At 43.4% G+C, this 25,727-nt stretch overlaps 1 protein-coding gene across 1 annotated transcript in view; it reads right to left on the bottom strand.

Moving 5' to 3' along the window:
• The window catches only part of KBTBD12 (kelch repeat and BTB domain containing 12), a 60,265-nt gene extending 34,846 nt beyond the window's left edge, over positions 1-25,419 (bottom strand). Inside the window, exons 1-4 of the mRNA XM_069735905.1 lie at positions 24,336-25,419; positions 21,318-21,588; positions 9,114-9,264; positions 3,650-3,847 (exon numbers count right to left, since the gene is read on the bottom strand). Coding sequence (XP_069592006.1) covers positions 3,650-3,847; positions 9,114-9,264; positions 21,318-21,588; positions 24,336-25,405 — 1,690 coding nt within the window. The 5' untranslated portion in view covers positions 25,406-25,419. The remainder of the gene's footprint in view (positions 1-3,649; positions 3,848-9,113; positions 9,265-21,317; positions 21,589-24,335) is intronic.
• Between the last annotated feature and the right edge of the window lie 308 nt (positions 25,420-25,727).

Here is a 25,727-nt window from a genome sequence, read left to right as displayed (position 1 = left end):
TTTCATATATTATAGATTCATTATCCACCAACTGAAATTTGTCAGGTCTTTTATTGTTTTAATACTGATGATTTTGGCATACAACTCCTGATAACCCAAAAAACCTGTCTCAATAAATTAGCATATTTCACCCATCCAATCAAATAAAAGTGTTTTTTAATAACAAACAAAAAAACCATCAAATAATAATGTTCAGTTATGCACTCAATACTTGGTCGGGAATCCTTTGGCAGAAATGACTGCTTCAATGCGGCGTGGCATGGAGGCAATCAGCCTGTGACACTGCTGAGATGTTATGGAGGCCCAGGATGCTTCAATAGCGGCCTTAAGCTCATCCAGAGTGTTGTGTCTTGCGTCTCTCAACTTTCTCTTCACAATATCCCACAGATTCTCTATGGGGTTCAGGTCAGGAGAGTTGGCAGGCCAATTGAGCACAGTAATACCATGGTCAGTAAACCATTTACCAGTGGTTTTGGCACTGTGAGCAGGTGCCAGGTCGTGCTGAAAAATGAAATCTTCATCTCCATAAAGCATTTCAGCCGATGGAAGCATGAAGTGCTCCAAAATCTCCTGATAGCTAGCTGCATTGACCCTGCCCTTGATGAAACACAGTGGACCAACACCAGCAGCTGACATGGCACCCCACACCATCACTGACTGTGGGTACTTGACACTGGACTTCAGGCATTTTGGCATTTCCTTCTCCCCAGTCTTCCTCCAGACTCTGGCACCTTGATTTCCGAATGACATGCAAAATTTGCTTTCATCAGAAAAAAGTACTTGGGACCACTTAGCATCAGTCCAGTGCTGCTTCTCTGTAGCCCAGGTCAGGCGCCTCTGCCGCTGTTTATGGTTCAAAAGTGGCTTTACCTGGGGAATGCGGCACCTGTAGCCCATTTCCTGCACACGCCTGTGCACGGTGGCTCTGGATGTTTCCACACCAGACTCAGTCCACTGCTTCCTCAGGTTCCCCAAGGTCTGGAATCGGTCCTTCTCCACAATCTTCCTCAGGGTCCGGTCTCCTCTTCTCGTTGTACAGCGTTTTCTGCCACATTGTTTCCTTCCAACAGACTTACCATTGAGGTGCCTTGATACAGCACTCTGGGAACAGCCTATTTGGTGAGAAATTTCTTTCTGGGTCTTACCCTCTTGCTTGAGGGTGTCAATGATGGCCTTCTTGACATCTGTCAGGTCGCTAGTCTTACCCATGATGGGGGTTTTGAGTAATGAACCAGGCAGGGAGTTTATAAAAGCCTCAGGTATCTTTTGCATGTGTTTAGAGTTAATTAGTTGATTCAGAAGATTAGGGTAATAGGTCGTTTAGAGAACCTTTTCTTGATATGCTAATTTATTGAGACAGGTTTTTTGGGTTATCAGGAGTTGTATGCCAAAATCATCAGTATTAAAACAATAAAAGACCTGACAAATTTCAGTTGGTGGATAATACATAGTGGATGCTTTCCTGAAACGGAAAGTACTTGCAAGCAGCATAATACAAAGAATAGCAGGTTTACCCAGAATCCTTTGCAGTAGGCGGAGCTATGCAAATCATCTCTTTCCACCCCTGTCTAATCCACAGCGCTTGGAACCGCCAAGCGTGCAATGCTGCGGATTAGTTTCTAAATTTACACAGCCAACCAATTCCTACCTGTGGACACGTGTTTCGGGCTTTAGGCCCTCATCAGCACAGGGCTGGAATTGGTTGGCTGTATGGAGTGGGGCTCGGTGAGCAAGCGATACATACATGCTAGCCACCTTAGGGAGAGACCCAAGTTGGGCTAAATGTAGCGGGACGAAAGAGACCGAAAAGCCCTCTACTCAAAGGAAATACATAGTGGATGCTTTCCTGAAACGGAAAGTACTTGCAAGCAGCATAATACAAAGAATAGCAGGTTTACCCAGTTGGTGGATAATGAATCTATAATATATGAAAGTTTAATTGTAATCATTACATTATGGTAAATAATGAAATTTAACACTATATGCTAATTTTTTGAGAAGGACCTGTAAGTAACCAAACCCCTTAAAATCTTATTTAGTGGAACAATTGCAACAATGTCACATCCGTATTGGCTGGAGTTCTCCTTTAACACCAATCATCGCACGGTGGCATCACCTGCTCCCAAGTGCATCTATAACCTTATGTCAGATCCCTGGACGTCTTTGTCTCCATTTGTCTCCAGACAATCCCCCCGGTATGATCACCGCAGAGCGGCGCAGAACGTCGCAGAGCGGCGCAGAACGTCGCAGAGCGAGGGATTACAGTGCAATTTTATCAGCATGTGCAGGATGGGAAGAGCAGATTTAATCTCTTCCATGGAGATGAAGCTACAAAACAGACTTTCCAGGAGTGTAAAGGATTATCGGAGGGCAAATAAAACTAAAACACAAGAGATAACAGCATGATTGTGTCCATTACGGTGATTAATAATTGAGAATGATTGGAGCCGAGTGAGTGTAGTAGTCCTCATGCATTTTTAATATTATGTGGATGATTTGCTTAAAAGCACAGGATTATTTCCCGTTTTATAAATTAATTGTCTTCTGCTAAACTAAAAAAAAAATGTCATATCGTTTTACGTACGCAGCTACCATGCAGACTTATGTGTTGTCGTGGTGACAGACTACAAAGAAACCCTCCGTAGTCAGATCCCATAGTTAACACTGTTTCCTATCTGACCCCCTTTTTCTTTTACATTTAACATAAACAATAGAGTAACAGCATCAGACTACGCAGGGCTAGATTGTAGTCTGTTGCCATGGAGACACATAAGCTTGCATAGCAGCTGTATACACCGCAGTGCTTTTATGTGCATTCGATCATAAGGATTGCAAAAGAGTTCACACCCGTGAAATCCAATTTTAAATGGAAACTGTGAACTCAAAACCATGATACATTTTTCATCAGGTTTATGTGAAAAGTTTCCTTATTTATTTGTTTTATGCAAAAATGTTTGCAAAAGTAATAATTTTGAAATGATTAACAGTTATGGATGTGGGGTTGGCGGTATGCAGCTGCTACCATCCGTTTTTTTTGTCTCTGGGCGTCTGTAAAATTACAATAGGATTGCAAAAGTCCATGAACCCCTGACAAAGTTCACCCGTTCAGCGCAGAATAATGGACCTGCCACTCACAACTGGAACACACAAAAATGATTATTTCAGGGTATTATGCTTAATCCCCAGATCCATAGAGGCTCTAGAGCTTGCACAAGTGGCTCTACTTAAAGGGGAAGTCCATACCGTGCAATGGAAGGGAGGGAGAGGGAAAGGGCCGTGTCTCTATACAGGTATAGTGCAGTATTTCTATTACCTATATATCCTAAAAAAGTGTCATGTCAGTGCCCCCTTCCCTCCTCACTGTCTCTTTTAATTTTAAAGTGCATTTCCCCTTTAAACTTTATCCATTTTTCTGCGTTTTATTTGGAGCCACCACAAGGGGGAGCTTAGGAGTTTACTGTATACTCATGAACTCCAGCTCCCTCTAGTGGTGGCTGCAGGAAGCCTGACTTTCATCATTAATCCTTTGTCAATGCAGGGGATTCGGAGCAATGTGTCAGAAAATTAAGGCTCAGACGGCTACAATCATATTTAGAATTTTGGACCAATTTATGAGGCTTTTACACCATTAATTGAAGAAATCTCCTACCTGCTCCACGATACCCTCCACAAACATAGAGCTTCCCATCCACGGCTCCGGCGCTGCTGGCGTGACTTCTCAGGGTGAGGAGCGGGTACGGCATCGCAGGACCTTCTCTCCAGAAATTTCCATCTACATTATATATCTCCACGGCATCCAGACACTTTCGGGCTTGTCCTTTGTCCGGACCGATGCAGCCGATGCCACCTGCGGGGGAAGAGAATGCGGAGCTGCAATACCATGAGCAGCCTGTGGTCAGGGGTGGCGCTGTCTGTGCAAGAAAGCCGCCAGCCTTTTTTTTTTTTTTACTGTTTTATTACGTTTTTGTGATGTTAAAATACAACAATTCTGGCATTATTTAGGCCTCTAACATTTTAGGTTTAAAAAAGTGACAATTTTATAATTCAGGTTGCCGCAATACTAATTATGTGGATTTTTTTAAACAATTTTTTTAGTTTTTTTTTATAGTTTTTTCTTTTTAAGCATTTTATATAAAAGTGTTTGCATCTTTATTTAGTCACACTTGATCGCTTTTGTATTACCCCGCAATACTCCTATATTGCAGGATCTAAAAGGTGTACTAAGATGGAAGACCTGGGGGCAGTTGTTAAAGGGGTTGTCCAATCCCTTTAAGTTTTTGTCTGCACTAGCAGCCTATCGGCACCCCTCGATCATGACGGTTGGAGGAAGGTATGATAGTGAGGGACACTACCTCTCTCAGTCACTAATATGCCATGTTCAGCATTGATAGCTTTATATGGTGGAGATCTGAGTTGTCTCTGATCCCGGCTGCTCCTGTGTGGGGATGTGATGGTGCAGGCAGAGCTCCTGTGCCCTTACGATCACTACACCTACATAATTCCCTGACATTATTACTCCATTAGGTTGTATGAGATGAGAAAAATCTGGCTGCTTGCTTCAGGAAACAGCGCCTCTCTTTTGAATGGGCCACTTCAGGTATTACATCTCAGCCCGGTTATCTAATTAAAGAACCCTACAGTCAGCCTCTCCGCAGGATAAAACTGCTGATAACATGGAGCCAATGGTATACCGCTAATAGCATCAGTCCATGCATCCGCTAGGGGGCCTGTCAGTCGGAGGGGGCCTGATGTCAGCACCAAGCTATTTTGGGTTCCAGTATACTATTTGGAGGGCTATGTGGGATCCATCATACTATTTGAAGGGCTATGTGGGGGCCATTATACTATTTGGAGCGCTATGTGGGGGCCATTATACTATTTGAAGGGCTATGTGTGGGCCATTATACTATTTGGAGCGCTATGTGGGGGCCATTATACTATTTGAAGGGCTATGTGGGGGCCATTATACTGTTTGGAGGGCTATGTGGGGGCCATTACACTATTTGAAGGGCTATGTGGGGGCCATTATACTGTTTGGAGGGCTATGTGGGGGCCATTACACTATTTGAAGGGCTATGTTAGGGCCATTATATTATTTGGAGTGCTATGTGTGGGCCCACGCTCATTATACTATTTAGAGGGCTATGTGGAGTCTATTATACTAGTTGAAGGGCTATGTTGGGGTCCAATACACTATTTGGAGGGCTATGTGGGGGCCATTATACTATTTGGAAGGCTATGTGGGAGTTATTATACTATTTAGAGGGCTATGTGGAGTCTAGTATACTAGTTGAAGGGCTATGTGGGAGCTATTATACTACTTGAAGGGCTATGTTGGGGTCCATTATAGTATTTGAAGGGCTATGTTGGGGTCCATTATACTATTTGGATGGCTATGTGGGGACCATTATACTATTTGGATGGCTATGTGGGGGGCATTATACTATTTGAAGGGATATGTGGGGACAGTTATTGTGTATAGGCTATTATACAGTGTTGAGGGTTCTGTGGGAGATATCAGACTGTATCGAGGGCCATTATACTGTATGGAGGGCCATTATACTGTATGGATGGCCATTATACTGTATGGAGGGCCATTATACTGTATGGATGGCCATTATACTGTATGGAGGGCCATTATACTGTATGGAGGGCCATTATACTGTATGGAGGGCTATTATACTGTATGGAGGGCTATTATACTGTATGGAGGGCCATTATACTGTATGGAGGGCCATCATACTTTATGGAGGGCTGTGTTGGGGCCATAATACTGTGTTAGGGTCATTGTGGGGGGGTATCATACTATGCGGAGGTGGGTACAGTAGGGTCATCATGCTGTGTTTGGGGGGCACTTTTTTGCCATCATACTTTATGGAGGCCATACAAGGGGTATCTTACTGTGTGGGAAAACTAAGGGGCTTCGATAGGGGTGAAATTACTTTGTAAGGGCTGCGAAGTTGTGAGGTATGCTCTTCTGCCGAATATTTTTTTTTTCAGTTTTTTTTGTGGTGGGGCCATAATAGGACTTCTGCTACGGAGCCCCCATGATTTCTATGTACGCCCCTGCAGGGAGCAGTAGCACAACAGACTATTTGTGCAGTGTCCTTTTAATACGACAAATTGCAAACCAGTGACGAGATGTTTCTGAGTTTGTTTTGCGACTTTGAAGTCCTCGACTCCATCTTCATCCTCGTCTCCGCGCTTTCACCGTCCGGAATTATTATTCGCAGGATGCGCTGGAAATATCGCCATTGTCCGCCTAATGAGAGGCCGATTCAGAGGATCTTGGATGGGTCCCAGGAACGGAGGCAGCGGGCATCTTAATGGCATGTGCACAATAAAGACGTCTCACAGCCCCAATCCCGGCCCCTTCATTTTATTTACTAACTGTAGAACAAAACACATTGAGTTTTGTAAAGACCTCGCTAAAAAAAAGGAGAAAAATAGCAAATTCTCATGACATTTTTTAAAAATCTAAACAAGGCCCCGATTGTTTCCCGCCCTGTAATCCTCATAACGGCGAAACTAAAAGGTGAAAGACGTCTATTGATAAAGAAATCCTCTTACTGGAAGGCGGCGGATCAAAGCCTTCTTGTTCTCCGTCCGTCTCACTTCCTTCGGTGGAAACAGACGGAATTTCTTTTTTTTTTTTTTTTTTCCATTTTTTTCGTAAAACAAACTTCTGGTTCTCCAAATAGACTCAATTAAAGCCCAATTGTCTTAATTATGCAAAAATCATCTCTGTGTTCTTGTTTTGGGTGGTTTTATTTTAGAATCTTCTGGGAAACAGAATTGATCTTCGCCGCTTTCCAAGTTTTTTTTTTAATGAAATTGGGCCGGATGGGTTTTTATAAATAGGAAACAGAAGATAAGATCTGATGAAAATGGCATGACATACTGTAGAGTTGAAAAAGTTGTCAGAGGGGCAAAAGGAGGAAGGGTGGTCGGAGGTGATGTTTTTAGGTCAGGAGGGGAAGAAGATTGCCAGGAAAAGTGAAAACAGTAGGCTTTATTCCAAGCTGAGATCATAAAGAGGTTATTGCAAGAAAAGTGGAAGAAAAGTCACAGTGTTTTTTTATAATGATCTATCACGATGATTTAAAGAAAATGTAAACATGTAATTAATTTTTATCTGATAGAAACACTGCTGTTCTCCTGAATGCGGCGTTGTTTTTATTTTTTTCCTGCGCCTCTCTGTTCCTAAGATATGGCCTTATATTTTCTGTAAGAATATGCCCATATAAGGGAGTTGAGGACCACACCCACTAAATTAACATACTACTAAGAGCAGGCCATATCTTAGGAATGGAAAGGCGCAGGAAGAAAAGAAAAACAGTGCCGGATTCAGGAGAACAGCAGCATTTACACCACGTAAAGATTTCACATATTTATGGCGAGTGATGGATTCCCTTTAATATATTATTCCCATCCAGTACATTGCTATATGTTGGGCCTATCTCAAAAATGGAGTTGGTTGCATGCTGCCACCAGTGGATAGGTGACTGTCTTTGTTCATTTGTATGGGAGTTCTGAAAATTGCTTAACATCTACAAATCAATGAAGGGATTTGCGCGGCCTCCTCTCCATTGCAACTCCATCTCAGAACTCCCATACACATGAATGCAGAGAGCTGCGCATGCGCTTCTTCTCTACTGACAGCTTCGTACAGACAACTGGTGGGACTCACATTTATCCTACATTTATGGCAGAAATGCATCAGATGGAAATAACCCTTTATGATATCGAAAACCGCCATGGATGAGAGGAGACCTTATCTGGGTCGGGGTCCTCCAATCTGTCACTTTCCAGCTGTTGTAGAACTACTATTCCTGGCATGCCTTTAGAAAAAAACAGCTGGAAGTTGTAGTCCGTCAACAGTTAGACAGCCAAAATTTTGGCCTTCTCTGGTCTATCCGGGTAGATCGACTGATTTTTGAGGTTGAATACTCCTAATCTATTCTCAGGGGGATCTTGAGTTTTAAAGTGAATGTCAACTTTGCTTTAATCCGGGGGCCCTAGGCAGCTGCCTGGACTGCCTGCCACTAACGCCGACCCTGTGCAGTGTGAACAGGTCCAAAAGTCTGTGTTGATACATTTAATTAATATATAATAATTTTGCTAATTTGGACCTTCAGCGCTATCTGCAGCCACCACTAGGGGGAGCGTGAACTCTGTAATAAACCAGTCTGCACTAAGCTCCAGAGCTCCCTCTAGTGACAGCTGTAAGCAGCAGACATATTATATGCTGTAGCTTTGACTATGCGGCCCCGTATAAGAAAATCCGAGCTCCGATTGTTATAAAGATATATTAAGAAAGTGATCAGTACGGAATTATGGACTTAAAAATGACATAATGTCAAAAAGTGGAAAATCACTTTAAGTCTTGTGTACTCTTCCCTCCTCATAGCAGACTGGTAAAACAAATCTCCCATATTTATCCCTCGCACAGGCAGATCCTCATGTTAAATTCAGCTCCATTAGGGCCTCGCCTGGCGGAACGTCCTTCACTGTGCACTTGACTCGGAGGCGCAGTGATGCATGACACCGGCAGCGCCGCGTTTATAAAGTGTTAATGGAGGCGAGCTGTAAATGTGACATAGCAGCTATTTATATACAGATTGAAATACAGCGGCAGCGAGGGATGTATAGTGCCAGGGTGCAGAATTAATGGAGTCATTGCTCCGAGGAAACATCTTTCTGTAAATTATTTAAATGTTACTGGCTGCCGTGAAGACGGAGAACTTTCCTCCTCGAGGCCACTCGCGATGGAAGGGGACGAGAGAAGAATTCAGTCCCTTTATGTGAACTTGGAAAAAAATGGATTCATCAAAATTTTAAGAAAGAGCGCCCCTCCTCTCCACAGGTTGTAGGTGGTATTGCAGCTTCATTGAAATGAATGGAGCTGAGCTGTAATATCACACACAACCCATGGATAAGGGGGCGCTCTTTCTGAAAGAAATCGGCCATGTTTTGTGACAATCCCTTTAAAAGGTATGTCCATAAGCCACGTAGAGAAGGGGGCTCCTACACGGGCTTCCCCCCATTAGCCGTGAGCACCCACTGGTACTGGTCCTTAGTAGTCACTGTGCCCCAGAGCTTCATGCACTTACCCAAAACGAAAATTTCGCCATCAACCACAGCAACGCTGAACCGATACTTGGAATAATTCATGGGAGCCAATGGTTTCCACCTATCGGTGACCGGATCGTACTGCAGCAGCCGGTGACTCAACCGGTCGGGTTCATCATCAGGGCGATCGGTCTGCAGATATAGAAGGGGCAGAAATAATATGTCCTTGGGGATCATTACTATCCCCGTCCTGTGTGTCACCCCCGAGTATACGTCACCCCCGAGTATACAGTATGTACACAGTGACTGCACCAGCAGAATAGTGAGTGCAGCTCTGGAGTATAATACAGGATGTGACTCAGGATCAGTAATGTAATGTATGTACACAGTGACTGCACCAGCAGAATAGTGAGTGCAGCTCTGGAGTATAATACAGGATGTAACTCAGGATCAGTAATGTAATGTATGTACACAGTGACTGCACCAGCAGAATAGTGAGTGCAGCTCTGGAGTATAATACAGGATGTAACTCAGGATCAGTAATGTAATGTATGTACACAGTGACTGCACCAGCAGAATAGTGAGTGCAGCTCTGGAGTATAATACAGGATGTAACTCAGGATCAGTAATGTAATGTATGTACACAGTGACTGCACCAGCAGAATAGTGAGTGCAGCTCTGGAGTATAATACAGGATGTAACTCAGGATCAGTAATGTAATGTATGTACACAGTGACTGCACCAGCAGAATAGTGAGTACAGCTCTGGAGTATAATACAGGAGGTAACTCAGGATCAGTAATGTAATGTATGTACACAGTGACTGCACCAGCAGAATAGTGAGTGCAGCTCTGGAAAATAATACAGAATGTAACTCAGGATCAGTAATGTAATGTATGTACCCAGTGACTACACCAGCAGAATAGTGAGTGCAGCTCTGGAGTATAATATAGGATGTAACTCAGGATGACTAATGTAATGTATGTACACAGTGACTGCACCAGCAGAATAGTGAGCGCAGCTCTGGGGTATAATACAGGATGTAACTCAGGATCAGTAATGTAATGTATGTACACGGTGACTGCACCAGCAGAATAGTGAGCGCAGCTCTGGGGTATAATACAGGATGTAACTCAGGATCAGTAATGTAATGTATGTACACAGTGACTGCACCAGCAGAATAGTGAGTGCAGCTCTGGGGTATAATACAGGATGTAACTCAGGATCAGTAATGTAATGTATGTACACAGTGACTGCACCAGCAGAATAGTGAGTGCAGCTCTGGAGTATAATACAGGATGTAACTCAGGATCAGTAATGTATGTACACAGTGACTGCACCAGCAGAATAGAGAGTGCAGCTCTGGGGTATAATACAGGATGTAACTCAGGATCAGTAATGTATGTACACAGTGACTGCACCAGCAGAATAGTGAGTGCAGCTCTGGGGTATAATACAGGATGTAACTCAGGATCAGTAATGTAATGTATGTACACAGTGACTGCACCAGCAGAATAGTGAGTGCAGCTCTGGAGTATAATACAGGATGTAACTCAGGATCAGTAATGTAATATATGTACACAGTGACTGTACCAGCAGAATAGTGAGTGCAGCTCTGGAGTATAATACAGGATGTAACTCAGGATCAGTAATGTAATGTATGTACACAGTGACTGCACCAGCAGAATAGTGAGTACAGCTCTGGAGTATAATACAGGAGGTAACTCAGGATCAGTAATGTAATGTATGTACACAGTGACTGCACCAGCAGAATAGTGAGTGCAGCTCTGGAAAATAATACAGAATGTAACTCAGGATCAGTAATGTAATGTATGTACACAGTGACTGCACCAGCAGAATAGTGAGTACACCTCTGGAAAATAATACAGAATGTAACTCAGGATCAGTAATGTAATGTATGTACACAGTGACTACACCAGCAGAATAGTGAGTGCAGCTCTGGAGTATAATATAGGATGTAACTCAGGATGACTAATGTAATGTATGTACACAGTGACTGCACCAGCAGAATAGTGAGCGCAGCTCTGGGGTATAATACAGGATGTAACTCAGGATCAGTAATGTAATGTATGTACACAGTGACTGCACCAGCAGAATAGTGAGTGCAGCTCTGGGGTATAATACAGGATGTAACTCAGGATCAGTAATGTAATGTATGTACACAGTGACTGCACCAGCAGAATAGTGAGTGCAGCTCTGGGGTATAATACAGGATGTAACTCAGGATCAGTAATGTAATGTACAGTATGTACCCAGTGACTGCACCAGCAGAATAGTGAGTGCAGCTCTGGAAAATAATACAGAATGTAACTCAGGATCAGAAATGTAATGTATGTACCCAGTGACTGCACCAGCAGAATAGTGAGTGCAGCTCTGGAGTGTAATATAGGATGTAACTCAGGATGACTAATGTAATGTATGTACACAGTGACTGCACCAGCAGAATAGTGAGCGCAGCTCTGGGGTATAATACAGGATGTAACTCAGGATCAGTAATGTAATGTATGTACACAGTGACTGCACCAGCAGAATAGTGAGTACAGCTCTGGGGTATAATACAGGATGTAACTCAGGATCAGTAATGTAATATATACACACAGTGACTGCACCAGCAGAATAGTGAGTGCAGCTCTGGAGTATAATACAGGATGTAACTCAGGATCAGTAATGTAATGTATGTACACAGTGACTGCACCAGCAGAATAGAGAGTGCAGCTCTGGGGTATAATACAGGATGTAACTCAGGATCAGTAATGTAATGTATGTACACCGTGACTGCACCAGCAGAATAGTGAGTGCAGCTCTGGAGTATAATACAGGATGTAACTCACGATCAGTAATGTAATGTATGTACACAGTGACTGCACCAGCAGAATAGTGAGTGGAGCTCTGGGGTATAATACAGGATGTAACTCAGGATCAGTAATATAATGTATGTACACAGTGACTGCACCAGCAGAATAGTGAGTGCAGCTCTGGAGTATAATACAGGATCAGTAATGTAATGTATGTACACAGTGACTGTACCAGCAGAATAGTGAGTGCAGCTGTGGAGTATAATACAGGATGTAACTCAGGATCAGTAATATAATGTATGTACACAGTGACTGCACCAGCAGAATAGTGAGTGCAGCTCTGGGGTATAATACAGGAGGTAACTCAGGATCAGTAATGTAATGTATGTACACAGTGACTGCACCAGCAGAATAGTGAGTGCAGCTCTAGGGTATAATATAGGATGTAACTCAGGATCAGTAATGTAATGTATGTACACAGTGACTGCACCAGCAGAATAGTGAGTACAGCTCTGGGGTATAATACAGGATATAACTCAGGATCAGTAATGTAATATATACACACAGTGACTGCACCAGCAGAATAGTGAGTGCAGCTCTGGAGTATAATACAGGATGTTACTCAGGATCACTAATGTAATGTATGTACACAGTGACTGCACCAGTAGAATAGTGAGCGCAGCTCTGGGGTATAATACAGGATGTAACTCAGGATCAGTAATGTAATGTATGTACACAGTGACTGCACCAGCAGAATAGTGAGTGCAGCTCTGGAGTGTAATATAGGATGTAACTCAGGATGACTAATGTAATATATGTACACAGTGACTGCACCAGCAGAATAGTGAGCGCAGCTCTGGGGTATAATACAGGATGTAACTCAGGATCAGTAATGTAATGTATGTACACAGTGACTGCACCAGCAGAATAGTGAGTACAGCTCTGGGGTATAATACAGGATGTAACTCAGGATCAGTAATGTAATATATACACACAGTGACTGCACCAGCAGAATAGTGAGTGCAGCTCTGGAGTATAATACAGGATGTAACTCAGGATCACTAATGTAATGTATGTACACAGTGACTGCACCAGCAGAATAGTGAGTGCAGCTCTGGAGTATAATACAGGATGTAACTCAGGATCAGTAATGTAATGTATGTACACAGTGACTGCACCAGCAGAATAGTGAGTGCAGCTCTGGAGTATAATACAGGATGTAACTCAGGATCAGTAATGTAATGTATGTACACAGTGACTGCACCAGCAGAATAGAGAGTGCAGCTCTGGGGTATAATACAGGATGTAACTCAGGATCAGTAATGTAATGTATGTACACCGTGACTGCACCAGCAGAATAGTGAGTGCAGCTCTGGAGTATAATACAGGATGTAACTCACGATCAGTAATGTAATGTATGTACACAGTGACTGCACCAGCAGAATAGTGAGTGGAGCTCTGGGGTATAATACAGGATGTAACTCAGGATCAGTAATATAATGTATGTACACAGTGACTGCACCAGCAGAATAGTGAGTGCAGCTCTGGAGTATAATACAGGATCAGTAATGTAATGTATGTACACAGTGACTGTACCAGCAGAATAGTGAGTGCAGCTGTGGAGTATAATACAGGATGTAACTCAGGATCAGTAATATAATGTATGTACACAGTGACTGCACCAGCAGAATAGTGAGTGCAGCTCTGGGGTATAATACAGGAGGTAACTCAGGATCAGTAATGTAATGTATGTACTCAGTGACTGCACCAGCAGAATAGTGAGTGCAGCTCTGGAGTGTAATGCAGGATGTAACTCAGGATCAGTAATGTAATGTATGTACACAGTGACTGCACCAGCAGAATAGTGAGTGCAGCTCTGGAGTATAATACAGGATGTAACTCAGGATCAGTAATGTAATGTATGTACACAGTGACTGCACCAGCAGAATAGTGAGTGCAGCTCTGGAGTATAATACAGGATGTAACTCAGGATCAGTAATGTAATGTATGTACACAGTGACTGCACCAGCAGAATAGTGAGTACAGCTCTGGAGTATAATACAGGAGGTAACTCAGGATCAGTAATGTAATGTATGTACACAGTGACTGCACCAGCAGAATAGTGAGTGCAGCTCTGGAAAATAATACAGAATGTAACTCAGGATCAGTAATGTAATGTATGTACACAGTGACTGCACCAGCAGAATAGTGAGTGCAGCTCTGGAAAATAATACAGAATGTAACTCAGGATCAGTAATGTAATGTATGTACACAGTGACTACACCAGCAGAATAGTGAGTGCAGCTCTGGAGTATAATATAGGATGTAACTCAGGATGACTAATGTAATGTATGTACACAGTGACTGCACCAGCAGAATAGTGAGCGCAGCTCTGGGGTATAATACAGGATGTAACTCAGGATCAGTAATGTAATGTATGTACACAGTGACTGCACCAGCAGAATAGTGAGTACAGCTCTGGGGTATAATACAGGATGTAACTCAGGATCAGTAATGTAATATATGTACACAGTGACTGCACCAGCAGAATAGTGAGTGCAGCTCTGGAGTATAATACAGGATGTAACTCAGGATCAGTAATGTAATGTATGTACACAGTGACTGCACCAGCAGAATAGTGAGTGCAGCTCTGGAGTATAATACAGGATGTAACTCAGGATCAGCAATGTAATGTATGTACACAGTGACTGCACCAGCAGAATAGTGAGTGCAGCTCTGGAGTATAATACAGGATGTAACTCAGGATCAGTAATGTAATATATGTACACAGTGACTGCACCAGCAGAATAGTGAGTGCAGCTCTGGAGTATAATACAGGATGTAACTCAGGATCAGTAATGTAATGTATGTACACAGTGACTGCACCAGCAGAATAGAGAGTGCAGCTCTGGGGTATAATACAGGATGTAACACAGGATCAGTAATGTATGTACACAGTGACTGCACCAGCAGAATAGTGAGTGCAGCTCTGGGGTATAATACAGGATGTAACTCAGGATCAGTAATGTAATGTATGTACACAGTGACTGCACCAGCAGAATAGTGAGTGCAGCTCTGGGGTATAATACAGGATGTAACTCAGGATCAGTAATGTAATGTATGTACACAGTGACTGCACCAGCAGAATAGTGAGTGCAGCTCTGGAGTATAATACAGGATGTAACTCAGGATCAGTAATGTAATGTATGTACCCAGTGACTGCACCAGCAGAATAGTGAGTGCAGCTCTGGAAAATAATACAGAATGTAACTCAGGATCAGAAATGTAATGTATGTACCCAGTGACTGCACCAGCAGAATAGTGAATGCAGCTCTGGAGTATAATATAGGATGTAACTCAGGATGACTAATGTAATGTATGTACACAGTGACTGCACCAGCAGAATAGTGAGCGCAGCTATGGGGTATAATACAGGATGTAACTCAGGATCAGTAATGTAATGTATGTACACAGTGACTGCACCAGCAGAATAGTGAGTACAGCTCTGGGGTATAATACAGGATGTAACTCAGGATCAGTAATGTAATATATGCACACAGTGACTGCACCAGCAGAATAGTGAGTGCAGCTCTGGAGTATAATACAGGATGTAACTCAGGATCACTAATGTAATGTATGTACACAGTGACTGCACCAGCAGAATAGTGAGTGCAGCTCTGGAGTATAATACAGGATGTAACTCAGGATCAGTAATGTAATATATGTACACAGTGACTGCACCAGCAGAATAGTGAGTGCAGCTCTGGAGTATAATACAGGATGTAACTCAGGATCAGTAATGTAATGTATGTACACAGTGACTGCACCAGCAGAATAGAGAGTGCAGCTCTGGGGTATAATACAGGATGTAACACAGGATCAGTAATGTATGTACACAGTGACTGCACCAGCAGAATAGTGAGTGCAGCTCTGGGGTATAATACAGGATGTAACTCAGGATCAGTAATGTAATGTATGTACACAGTGACTGCACCAGCAGAATAGTGAGTGCAGCTCTGGGGTATAATACAGGATGTAACTCAGGATCAGTAATGTAATGTATGTACACAGTGACTGCACCAGCAGAATAGTGAGTGCAGCTCTGGAGTATAATACAGGATGTAACTCAGGATCAGTAATGTAATGTATGTACCCAGTGACTGCACCAGCAGAATAGTGAGTGCAGCTCTGGAAAATAATACAGAATGTAACTCAGGATCAGAAATGTAATGTATGTACCCAGTGACTGCACCAGCAGAATAGTGAATGCAGCTCTGGAGTATAATATAGGATGTAACTCAGGATGACTAATGTAATGTATGTACACAGTGACTGCACCAGCAGAATAGTGAGCGCAGCTATGGGGTATAATACAGGATGTAACTCAGGATCAGTAATGTAATGTATGTACACAGTGACTGCACCAGCAGAATAGTGAGTACAGCTCTGGGGTATAATACAGGATGTAACTCAGGATCAGTAATGTAATATATGCACACAGTGACTGCACCAGCAGAATAGTGAGTGCAGCTCTGGAGTATAATACAGGATGTAACTCAGGATCACTAATGTAATGTATGTACACAGTGACTGCACCAGCAGAATAGTGAGTGCAGCTCTGGAGTATAATACAGGATGTAACTCAGGATCAGTAATGTAATGTATGTACACAGTGACTGCACCAGCAGAATAGTGAGTGCAGCTCTGGAGTATAATACAGGATGTAACTCAGGATCAGTAATGTAATATATGTACACAGTGACTGCACCAGCAGAATAGTGAGTGCAGCTCTGGAGTATAATACAGGATGTAACTCAGGATCAGTAATGTAATGTATGTACACAGTGACTGCACCAGCAGAATAGAGAGTGCAGCTCTGGGGTATAATACAGGATGTAACTCAGGATCAGTAATGTAATGTATGTACACAGTGACTGCACCAGCAGAATAGTGAGTGCAGCTCTGGAGTATAATACAGGATGTAACTCATGATCAGTAATGTAATGTATGTACACCGTGACTGCACCAGCAGAATAGTGAGTGCAGCTCTGGAGTATAATACAGGATGTAACTCACGATCAGTAATGTAATGTATGTACACAGTGACTGCACCAGCAGAATAGTGAGTGGAGCTCTGGGGTATAATACAGGATGTAACTCAGGATCAGTAATATAATGTATGTACACAGTGACTGCACCAGCAGAATAGTGAGTGCAGCTCTGGAGTATAATACAGGATCAGTAATGTAATGTATGTACACAGTGACTGTACCAGCAGAATAGTGAGTGCAGCTGTGGAGTATAATACAGGATGTAACTCAGGATCAGTAATATATGTATGTACATAGTGACTGCACCAGCAGAATAGTGAGTGCAGCTGTGGAGTATAATACAGGATGTAACTCAGGATCAGTAATATAATGTATGTACACAGTGACTGTACCAGCAGAATAGTGAGTGCAGCTGTGGAGTATAATACAGGATGTAACTCACGATCAGTAATGTAATGTATGTACACAGTGACTGCACCAGCAGAATAGTGAGTGCAGCTCTGGGGTATAATATAGGATGTAACTCACGATCAGTAATGTAATGTATGTACACAGTGACTGCACCAGCAGAATAGTGAGTGCAGCTCTGGAGTATAATACAGGATGTAACTCAGGATCAGTAATGTAATGTATGTACACAGTGACTGCACCAGCAGAATAGTGAGTGCAGCTCTGGAGTATAATACAGGATGTAACTCAGGATCAGTAATGTAATGTATGTACACAGTGACTGCACCAGCAGAATAGTGAGTGCAGCTCTGGAGTATAATACAGGATGTAACTCAGGATCAGTAATGTAATGTATGTACACAGTGACTGCACCAGCAGAATAGTGAGTGCAGCTCTGGAGTATAATACAGGATGTAACTCAGGTTCAGTAATGTAATGTATGTACACAGTGACTGCACCAGCAGAATAGTGAGTGCAGCTCTGGAGTATAATACAGGATCAGTAATGTAATGTATGTACACAGTGACTGCACCAGCAGAATAGTGAGTGCAGCTCTGGGGTATAATACAGGATGTAACTCAGGATCAGTAATGTAATGTATGTACACAGTGACTGCACCAGCAGAATAGTGAGCGCAGCTCTGGAGTATAATACAGGATCAGTAATGTAATGTATGTACACAGTTACTGCACTTTCTGTGTGAAGGTGATTGTATATTTTATGCCCCTTGTGTTCTACCTCCTCTTTGCTCTTCATTATTACGTTCCCCCGTTTTCCCGCTCCTCTTCTGGTTCTGTCCTTTTCCTTTTTTTGCTATTTACATTTCAGCAGAGAATAATCCTTTTTATTGACTTCGAAGCAAAACATGTTCCCCTAATTTGATAAGTAAGAGGCGCGGCGCTGATGAGCGGCTCGTGGAGCTTCGCCTTCCTTCCTGCCATCTGTTTTGAGCGCCGACTGACAAAAGCAGAATGTCTTATATTAATGCCGGTCGTGGTTCATCAATAAACGCCCACCTGCGATGGATGTGATGGGACCCCGTCCATTCTGGCCTCTGCGCCTCTTACATGGGGTAACAGAGCAGTGGTCCTGGGGGTCAGTGCTGCAGCAGCTGGAGGGGCCCCTATACTGATTATGACACATTATGCATTGGGGCCCCATAAAAAATTGTTCCTATGAAACATGTTGCATTATGGGTCTTAACAGTGATTGACAGTTCTGTGGCCGGATGTAAAATGTCTGCGGGGTCCTGCGCCCACCATGTGCCATGTATAATGATGCTGTCACAGAGGGGTCTTTGGGTGACCACCAGCGGTGCACCATCCCCATGGACAGCTGACAGTATGAAAGGGTTAACAGCTCATTATCCTTCCGGCTGAGCTGCAGGTTCCCGGGGGGCGCGGATGGTCCAATGCCCACAGGCTGCTCTCACTGCCCGGCTCTAAGTTGCCTCTGGCATGTGAACAGTGGGCAGATTTTACCTCTTTCCTGTATATATATTTTTTTGCAATATAAATAACTCCGCTCCTGACAAGCTGTCACTTTATAATAGTGCATTAACCCCCTCCGTGCCGGCAGCTCCTGCCAGAACACAAGACACAGTTTAGGAAATTCAGGTAATTATGTCAGAGACTCCTCCGAGATTCTGCCTTATCTTCTGCCTCCCGCTGCAGAAAAATCCAAGTAAGCAGCAGAAGAAGATTTCATCATCGTTGTAGGAACTAAGACCCCAACAGAGCTGTCCCCTACGCTCTCCGACACGGGCAAATCTGCCATATTGTGCTTCCATAGGGTTATATGGAAGAAGAAGAAATTGATGGGTCCTATAGAAAAAACACTACATGCCCCATCCACCGATGGCGCCGGCACCATGGGACAAGTAGGGTAAGGGCAAATCTGCTGGGTGGACATGAGCGAATCAATTTGTAAGACTCTAATCCAGAAGTCCCATCAGTTATCCCATCAGTGGTCCCATCAGTGGTGCCATCAGCAGTTCCATCAGTGGTCCCATCAGTATTTCCATCAGTAGTCCCATCAATCGTTCCATCAGCGGTCCCATCAGTGGTCCCATCAGCGGTCCCACCAGTGGACCCATCAGTGGATCCTTGAGCAGTCTCATCAGTGGTCCCATCAATGGTCCCATCAGCGGTCCTATCAGTGGACTCATTAGCGGTCCCATTGGTGGTCCCATCAGTGGTCCCATCAGCTGTCCCACCAGTGGACCCATCAGTGGATCCATCAGCAGTCTCATCAGTGGTCCCATCCGCAGTCCCACCAGTGGACCCATCAGTGGATCCATCAGCAGTCTCATCAGTGGTCCCATCAATGATCCCATCAGCAGTCCTATCAGTGGACCCATCAGCAGTCTCACCAGTGGACCCATCAGTGGATCCATCAGCAGTCCCATTGGTGGTCCCATCAGTGGTCCACTGGACGGAAGCCCTGAGAACCACCACCTTTCCATGGCTGCTCCTTGGAGGTCCGTGACATCTTTATTGCGGTTTGATGGACACATGACATTGTACCAGGCTGGCTAATTGAAACAGATGCCTCGGATGCCAACCGGCAGGTAGGGGGTGGTCCTCAAGGCTACCTATCCGGTATCTGTGCACTACTGAGGGGGACGCTGGTCCAGGATCCTACCAATATATTCGCTCATCTCTACTCCTGGGGTTAAGAATGTAGAACTCCATCATGGTCTGATAAATGAGACTACTGCGTCCCGAAGACGCACCGTACCTTTAGGAGTAAACTGTGCTGCCATCTATGCACCTCCAGACATATACTGTGCTGCTAGATGGTCCCAATATACTGGACAATCAAGCCCCCCAAAATAGTTCTATCCCAGACCACTAACTCACCACTTCTCACTTATGGTGGTCACCGTACACCACATCCCGGCGCTGGCTGGAGTTATGACCCCCTACACCAGGTGCCCAAAATGTAAGAGGACCTATAATCCCCCCCATGTTCAGACTCTTTTCCCTCTTTCTATGTGCAGGAATTACTTTTTCTCTTCCCATTATCACTTTTAGTTTACTTCTTTGTTAGTTTTGATTTTTATGCTCCATGTTCTGACTTAAAGGGGTTCACAAAAGTGGTGCCCAAATGACAACAAGCACAGATCGTTCTCGTCCGGTCCGGCACTTTCTCTCTGCAGCTGATTTAGCTACAGTGGTGACTTCGTGACTACAGCGTACATCACCGCTGTGGCCAATCATTGAGCTCAGCTCAGTGACTGACCGCAGTGGTGATTGGTGCTGTACTCATGCGTTGGATCTGCGGAGGGTGAGTAATATCTGTGTTTGTTGTTTTACAACTCTGCAGCAGTATAAAGCTTCATTAAAGCATGGCGGAGGGCATCTTACAGGACAGAAGAGGGATTTCAGACTACCGTAGAGTCCAGTGTACGATGCAGATAAGCTGGAGCCACTGACCATGGAGACTTATGTTACTTTCTATATATATAGGCTGTATATATCCGGTTATACACACGCTCCATTCCGTTTTCAGCGGCTTCGCCTCCGCTGTCCTGAATGAAGCATTGAGCTTCCTCCAGAGCTGCATTCTCCTGCTGTAAGGATTTATATATATGTCCTTCTAGGCTGTATGTGACATTGTTTGCATATAGGTCTGAAGTTCACCGGCTGTGATTTATGGGCTCTGTCGCCTTTAACAAATGTCTTGTATCATCTCGCAGCTCTGTGGATTGTCTCACACTATGACCAGGAGGATGTAAAATTCTACGTGAGTCTGGGGTGCGGATAATAAAATCAGACCAACCCTATAAAAATTATCTTCTTTCAGGTGAAAAATCCTTAATTCTGCCAATCATTTGTCTCATAGCTATCAGTGGTCTTTCCTGCAGCTCCCCCGCAGGAAGAAAGAGGTATGGCATCTTACAAACATATCTGTTATCTCCCACTAACCTGTAGTGTCCAGCCACCCATCACATACAGCTTATTGTTGAGCGTGACCACAGCGTGGCAGGCCAAAGGAAGGGGCAGCGGGGCCACGCTCCTCCAGGTGTCCGTGTCCGCCAAGTATTTGTCCACACAGTTGGTAACGACATATTGGTTTTTCAGCTTCATTTGGCCTCCAATCAGGTAAAGGTCATTATGAACAGTGCCCAAAGCGTACAGCTCCCGGAAGTCCGCAGTGCACAGCTTCTCCCAGCAGTAGTTACCTCGGTTGTGATACCTGGTGATGAAATGATTGCAAGAAATTTTATAGATTTCAAACAAGTGCATTTATTTCACACTTGCTGACATAAGTCATTTATTTCCCCCAACTTTCTCAGACTCCTGCATGGATCCTTCGCTGCGTGGATGTCAGATGGAGCCTGGGTGTCGGGTCTTATGGGTGCTACTGGGGTGACCTTGTTGGAAGCAGCGATGCTGACCAAAATAAAAGCCACGATAGTGACCATATTGGAAGCCATGATGGTGATGAAAATAAAAGTTCATGATATTGACCATATTGCAAGCCATGATGGTGACCAAAATGAAAGCTGTGAGGGTGACCATATTGGAAGTGGTGATGGTGGCCATATTGGAAGCGGTGATGGTGATCAAAATAAAAGCTGTGATAGTGACCATATTGGAAGCCGTGATGGTGATCATATTGGAAGCCGTGATATTGACCATACTGGAAGCAATGATGGTGACCATCTTGTAAGGCGTGATGGTGACCATATTGAAAGAAGTTATGGTGACTATATTGTAAGCCATGATGGTGACCATATTAAATGCGGTGAGGGTCATCATATTGTCATCTTGATGGTGACCATCTTGTAAACTGTGATGGTGACCATATTGAAAGTGGTGATGGTCATCATATTGGAAACTTTGATGATGACCATATTGGAAGCCGTGATGGCAACCATATTGGAAGCTGCGATGGTGACCATATTGGAAGCCATGATGGTGACCATATTGAAAGCAGTGATGGTGACCATATTGAAAGCAGTGATGGTGACCATATTCAAAGCAGTGATGGTGACCATATTGGAAGCCGTGATGGTGAACATGATTAAAGCTGTGATTGTGACCATATAGGAAGCTATGACGGTGACCATAATTAAAGCTGTAATTGTGACTATATTGGAAGCCATGATAATGACCATATTGAAAGCCACCATATTGGAAGTTGTGATGTGACCATAATTAAATCAATGATCATGACCATTTTAGAAACCATGATGGCTACCATTTTGTAAGTAGTGATGGTGACCATAATTAAAGATGTGATGGTGACCATATTGCAAGTCATGCTGCCAACAATATTGCAAGTCAGGATGGTTACCATATTGGAAACAATGATGGCAACCACAGTAGAAGCAATGATCGTGACCATACGAAAAGCAATGATGATGACCATATTGCAAACAATCATGAACGCCATATTGGAATTAATCATTTATGACAATACTAGAAGCAGTGATGGTGACAATATTGGAAGACATGATGGTGACCCTACTGGAAGCCGTCATGAAGACCAGATTGGAAACAATGGGGCCAACCTTTTTTTTAGAAGCAATAATGGTGACATAACTGGAGGCAACGATGGTGACCACAATGAAAGCAAAGATGGTGACAATGTTGATAGTGAACATATTGGTTGTCACCAGCAAATAACAGAATATTTAGGGCAGATTTGTTCCTCTTCTTTAAATTAATATGAGCAGAAGACTAGATAGATCCTGACAAAACCGACCAAATCCCATATGAAAGAGAAGAAGGTGGGAAAAATAATTGCCTTCAGCCTATTTTGAGAATAAAACAAACATTAATACGAATGCTGCCGATTCCTTCAGGATTTTGTTATTGCGCTCTTTATTTTTAGTGCTGAACGTTCTCAGAACTGGAACCTTTAATGTTCTCCTTGCTTAGTGCTCCCATGTGTCCTGCTAGGAAGCTTCTCATTCAGTCATCCAATATCCGCAACTCACCGTCCTTGTCCTCTCCGAATTTACACATCTAATGATACAGTTATTAATGGGAACTCGAGAAGATGTTCAAGCTGGAAATTAACTAGAGGAACATAAACATGAGGTTTGTAAGGTTAAGGTATAAAGTTAGCATAAGGCTATTCTCACGATGTGACGGTCTGAAGTAAGGGAGAGGGGCCTAAAACTGTCCCTGGAACTGGGAGCCTGGTTATCCCTGTCCCAGGGGTACTCTTAATGGTAGAGAGGCCTGGGTCTCCAACCTTACTATGCTCCTGTTAACCCCTAATCTGTCCCCTGCTACATCCCATGAGGCAGGGGACAGAAATTTAAGAGAAATAAGATACAAAGACCGACAGGGTTAACTGAAAACCACTATCATACAAAATACTCACCAAAATAGGGAGGAGAATAGGGAAAGAGAGGAATAAACAAACTAAATAGGAATAAAGAGATAAATACTCACAAAAGTACTGCACACAAAACACTCGAGCAACTACTCCCAACTCCAGCAATACACAGCTCAACACTTCCAGGAAGAAGATTCTTTCATCAGCAAGGAAGAAAAGATGCAATCTGTGTGTCATCAGTGTACACGTGTGTGGGAAGCTTTGCAGACATGTCAACGTGCTTTGCTCATGGACACACGGTCCATGGAAACACACTGAAAAGTCACTATTACAACATAGATCTGTGGAGCTACAAAGACTTACAACGTAATTGTGACTTCTGGTTCACATGTAAAGTCCAGTAATATTCGGTGAGTCGGAATTTCAGTCACGTAAGTGAGAGGAGGACCAGAGCAGTGCTGGAAACCTGAGAAGACGGTGGTCGATGAATGTAGTAACGCACTTACAATATATTACATATACATTTAGATGGGTTTAGGGAATAATACATTTTGTGGGATGCTCCTTTAAACTTGGCGAAATTATGATATTGACCATTACGTTGGGAAACAACTGCATTTGTCATTGGGAAAAAATAGCATTCTACTGACCTGCAGATCTCGATACGACTGTTCTTTTGCCTGGACATCCTCACAGCTGTTGCTTCTCCGGCCAATATAATATCATTGTTTTCGGTCACCACGCCCGTCATCACTGAGCCCAGCACCTCTCCTTGTTTTGGAGATGGCATGTAACATATTCTCCCCGTCGTAGGAGCAAAGCAAAAACTGGCATCTCCAAAACTTCCATATTTTGACCTGATGCCCGAGGCATTATTGCCAAGACAGAGGAGAAGACTTGTGGTCTCCATTCCATAGCGGAGACTTAGAGACACTTGAGTAGACTTCTCAATGGTTTCCAGGGCCTCTTCAACCATGTCGTAGCACTGGGCATTACACAAGAGGACGGTGTTCCTTTTCCGAGCTTCTCGAAGGAAAGATGGACTGACAAGTAGTAACCTTACTTGTTTCAAGAGATCAAGAAGGTGTTGGGATCTTAGATTCTTGTCATAGTTCACCCATCTTAGAACTAGGTCTAGGATGGTCTCTTCACGAGAAACGTTCAGGTCATCAGACATGATCATGGCCATCAATTGTTGAAAGTCAACTTCTAGTATCTCCTCGTGAAGGCCAACCTCACTAAAGTGTTGATATAAGTATTTCTTGGACTTTTCTTCTAAGTCATCTGCACTTATTTGCTTGGCAAAGTAGAAGATGCCAATACAGTTGGATGCATCCATATGGTCCATCATGTACGTCTGACACATCTTGAAAACATCATCCATCTGCATGAAATAAGCGGCGGTGGCTACTCCTTGGACAGTTAGGTTGTTGATGTAGAGTAGTGACGTATACATGTACTCCAAGATGATAGAGACACTTCCAGCAGTGATGTCATGAAGAGACACTTCCGCCTGGTTACATTCTACCAAACCACAGGTGAACATGGCCTTGTAATACGGACTGAATGAGGCCAACACCACCCGGTGACACGGAAACCTCTGTCCCTCAGCAACCAGGACTACGTCAATCAGCTCTGCTGAGGCGCGCATCCCGTTCATATGTTCCAAAAGTTTATGACTGTGTTGATGTTTACATTTCATATCAAAGTTCATCTCCATGATGAGAAATGGTGGACAACAAGGTTAATCACGTACCGAAGGGAAAGGATTACGTTCAGTTCAGATTACCTGTAACAGGAGATAATCCGGAGACGTGAATGGGAAATAGAAAGAAACATGTAAGAACAACTTTTATTAACAATAATTTTGTAAATAACATCAGGTTTAGTGACTACAAAATAGTAAAAAATATAGATTGTGGTTTTATCTGTAGATCAAATTGAAAGATTGAAAAGCTGATTAATCCATCCGCCCATCTATCCATCCGCCCATCAATCCAGCCATCCATCTATTCATCCGCCCATCAATCCATCTGCCCACC

The sequence above is a fragment of the Ranitomeya imitator genome, chromosome 8 (genome assembly GCF_032444005.1).
Source record: "Ranitomeya imitator isolate aRanImi1 chromosome 8, aRanImi1.pri, whole genome shotgun sequence".
Lineage (NCBI taxonomy): Eukaryota > Metazoa > Chordata > Amphibia > Anura > Dendrobatidae > Ranitomeya > Ranitomeya imitator.
This window is presented reverse-complemented; position numbering and strand designations above follow the sequence as displayed.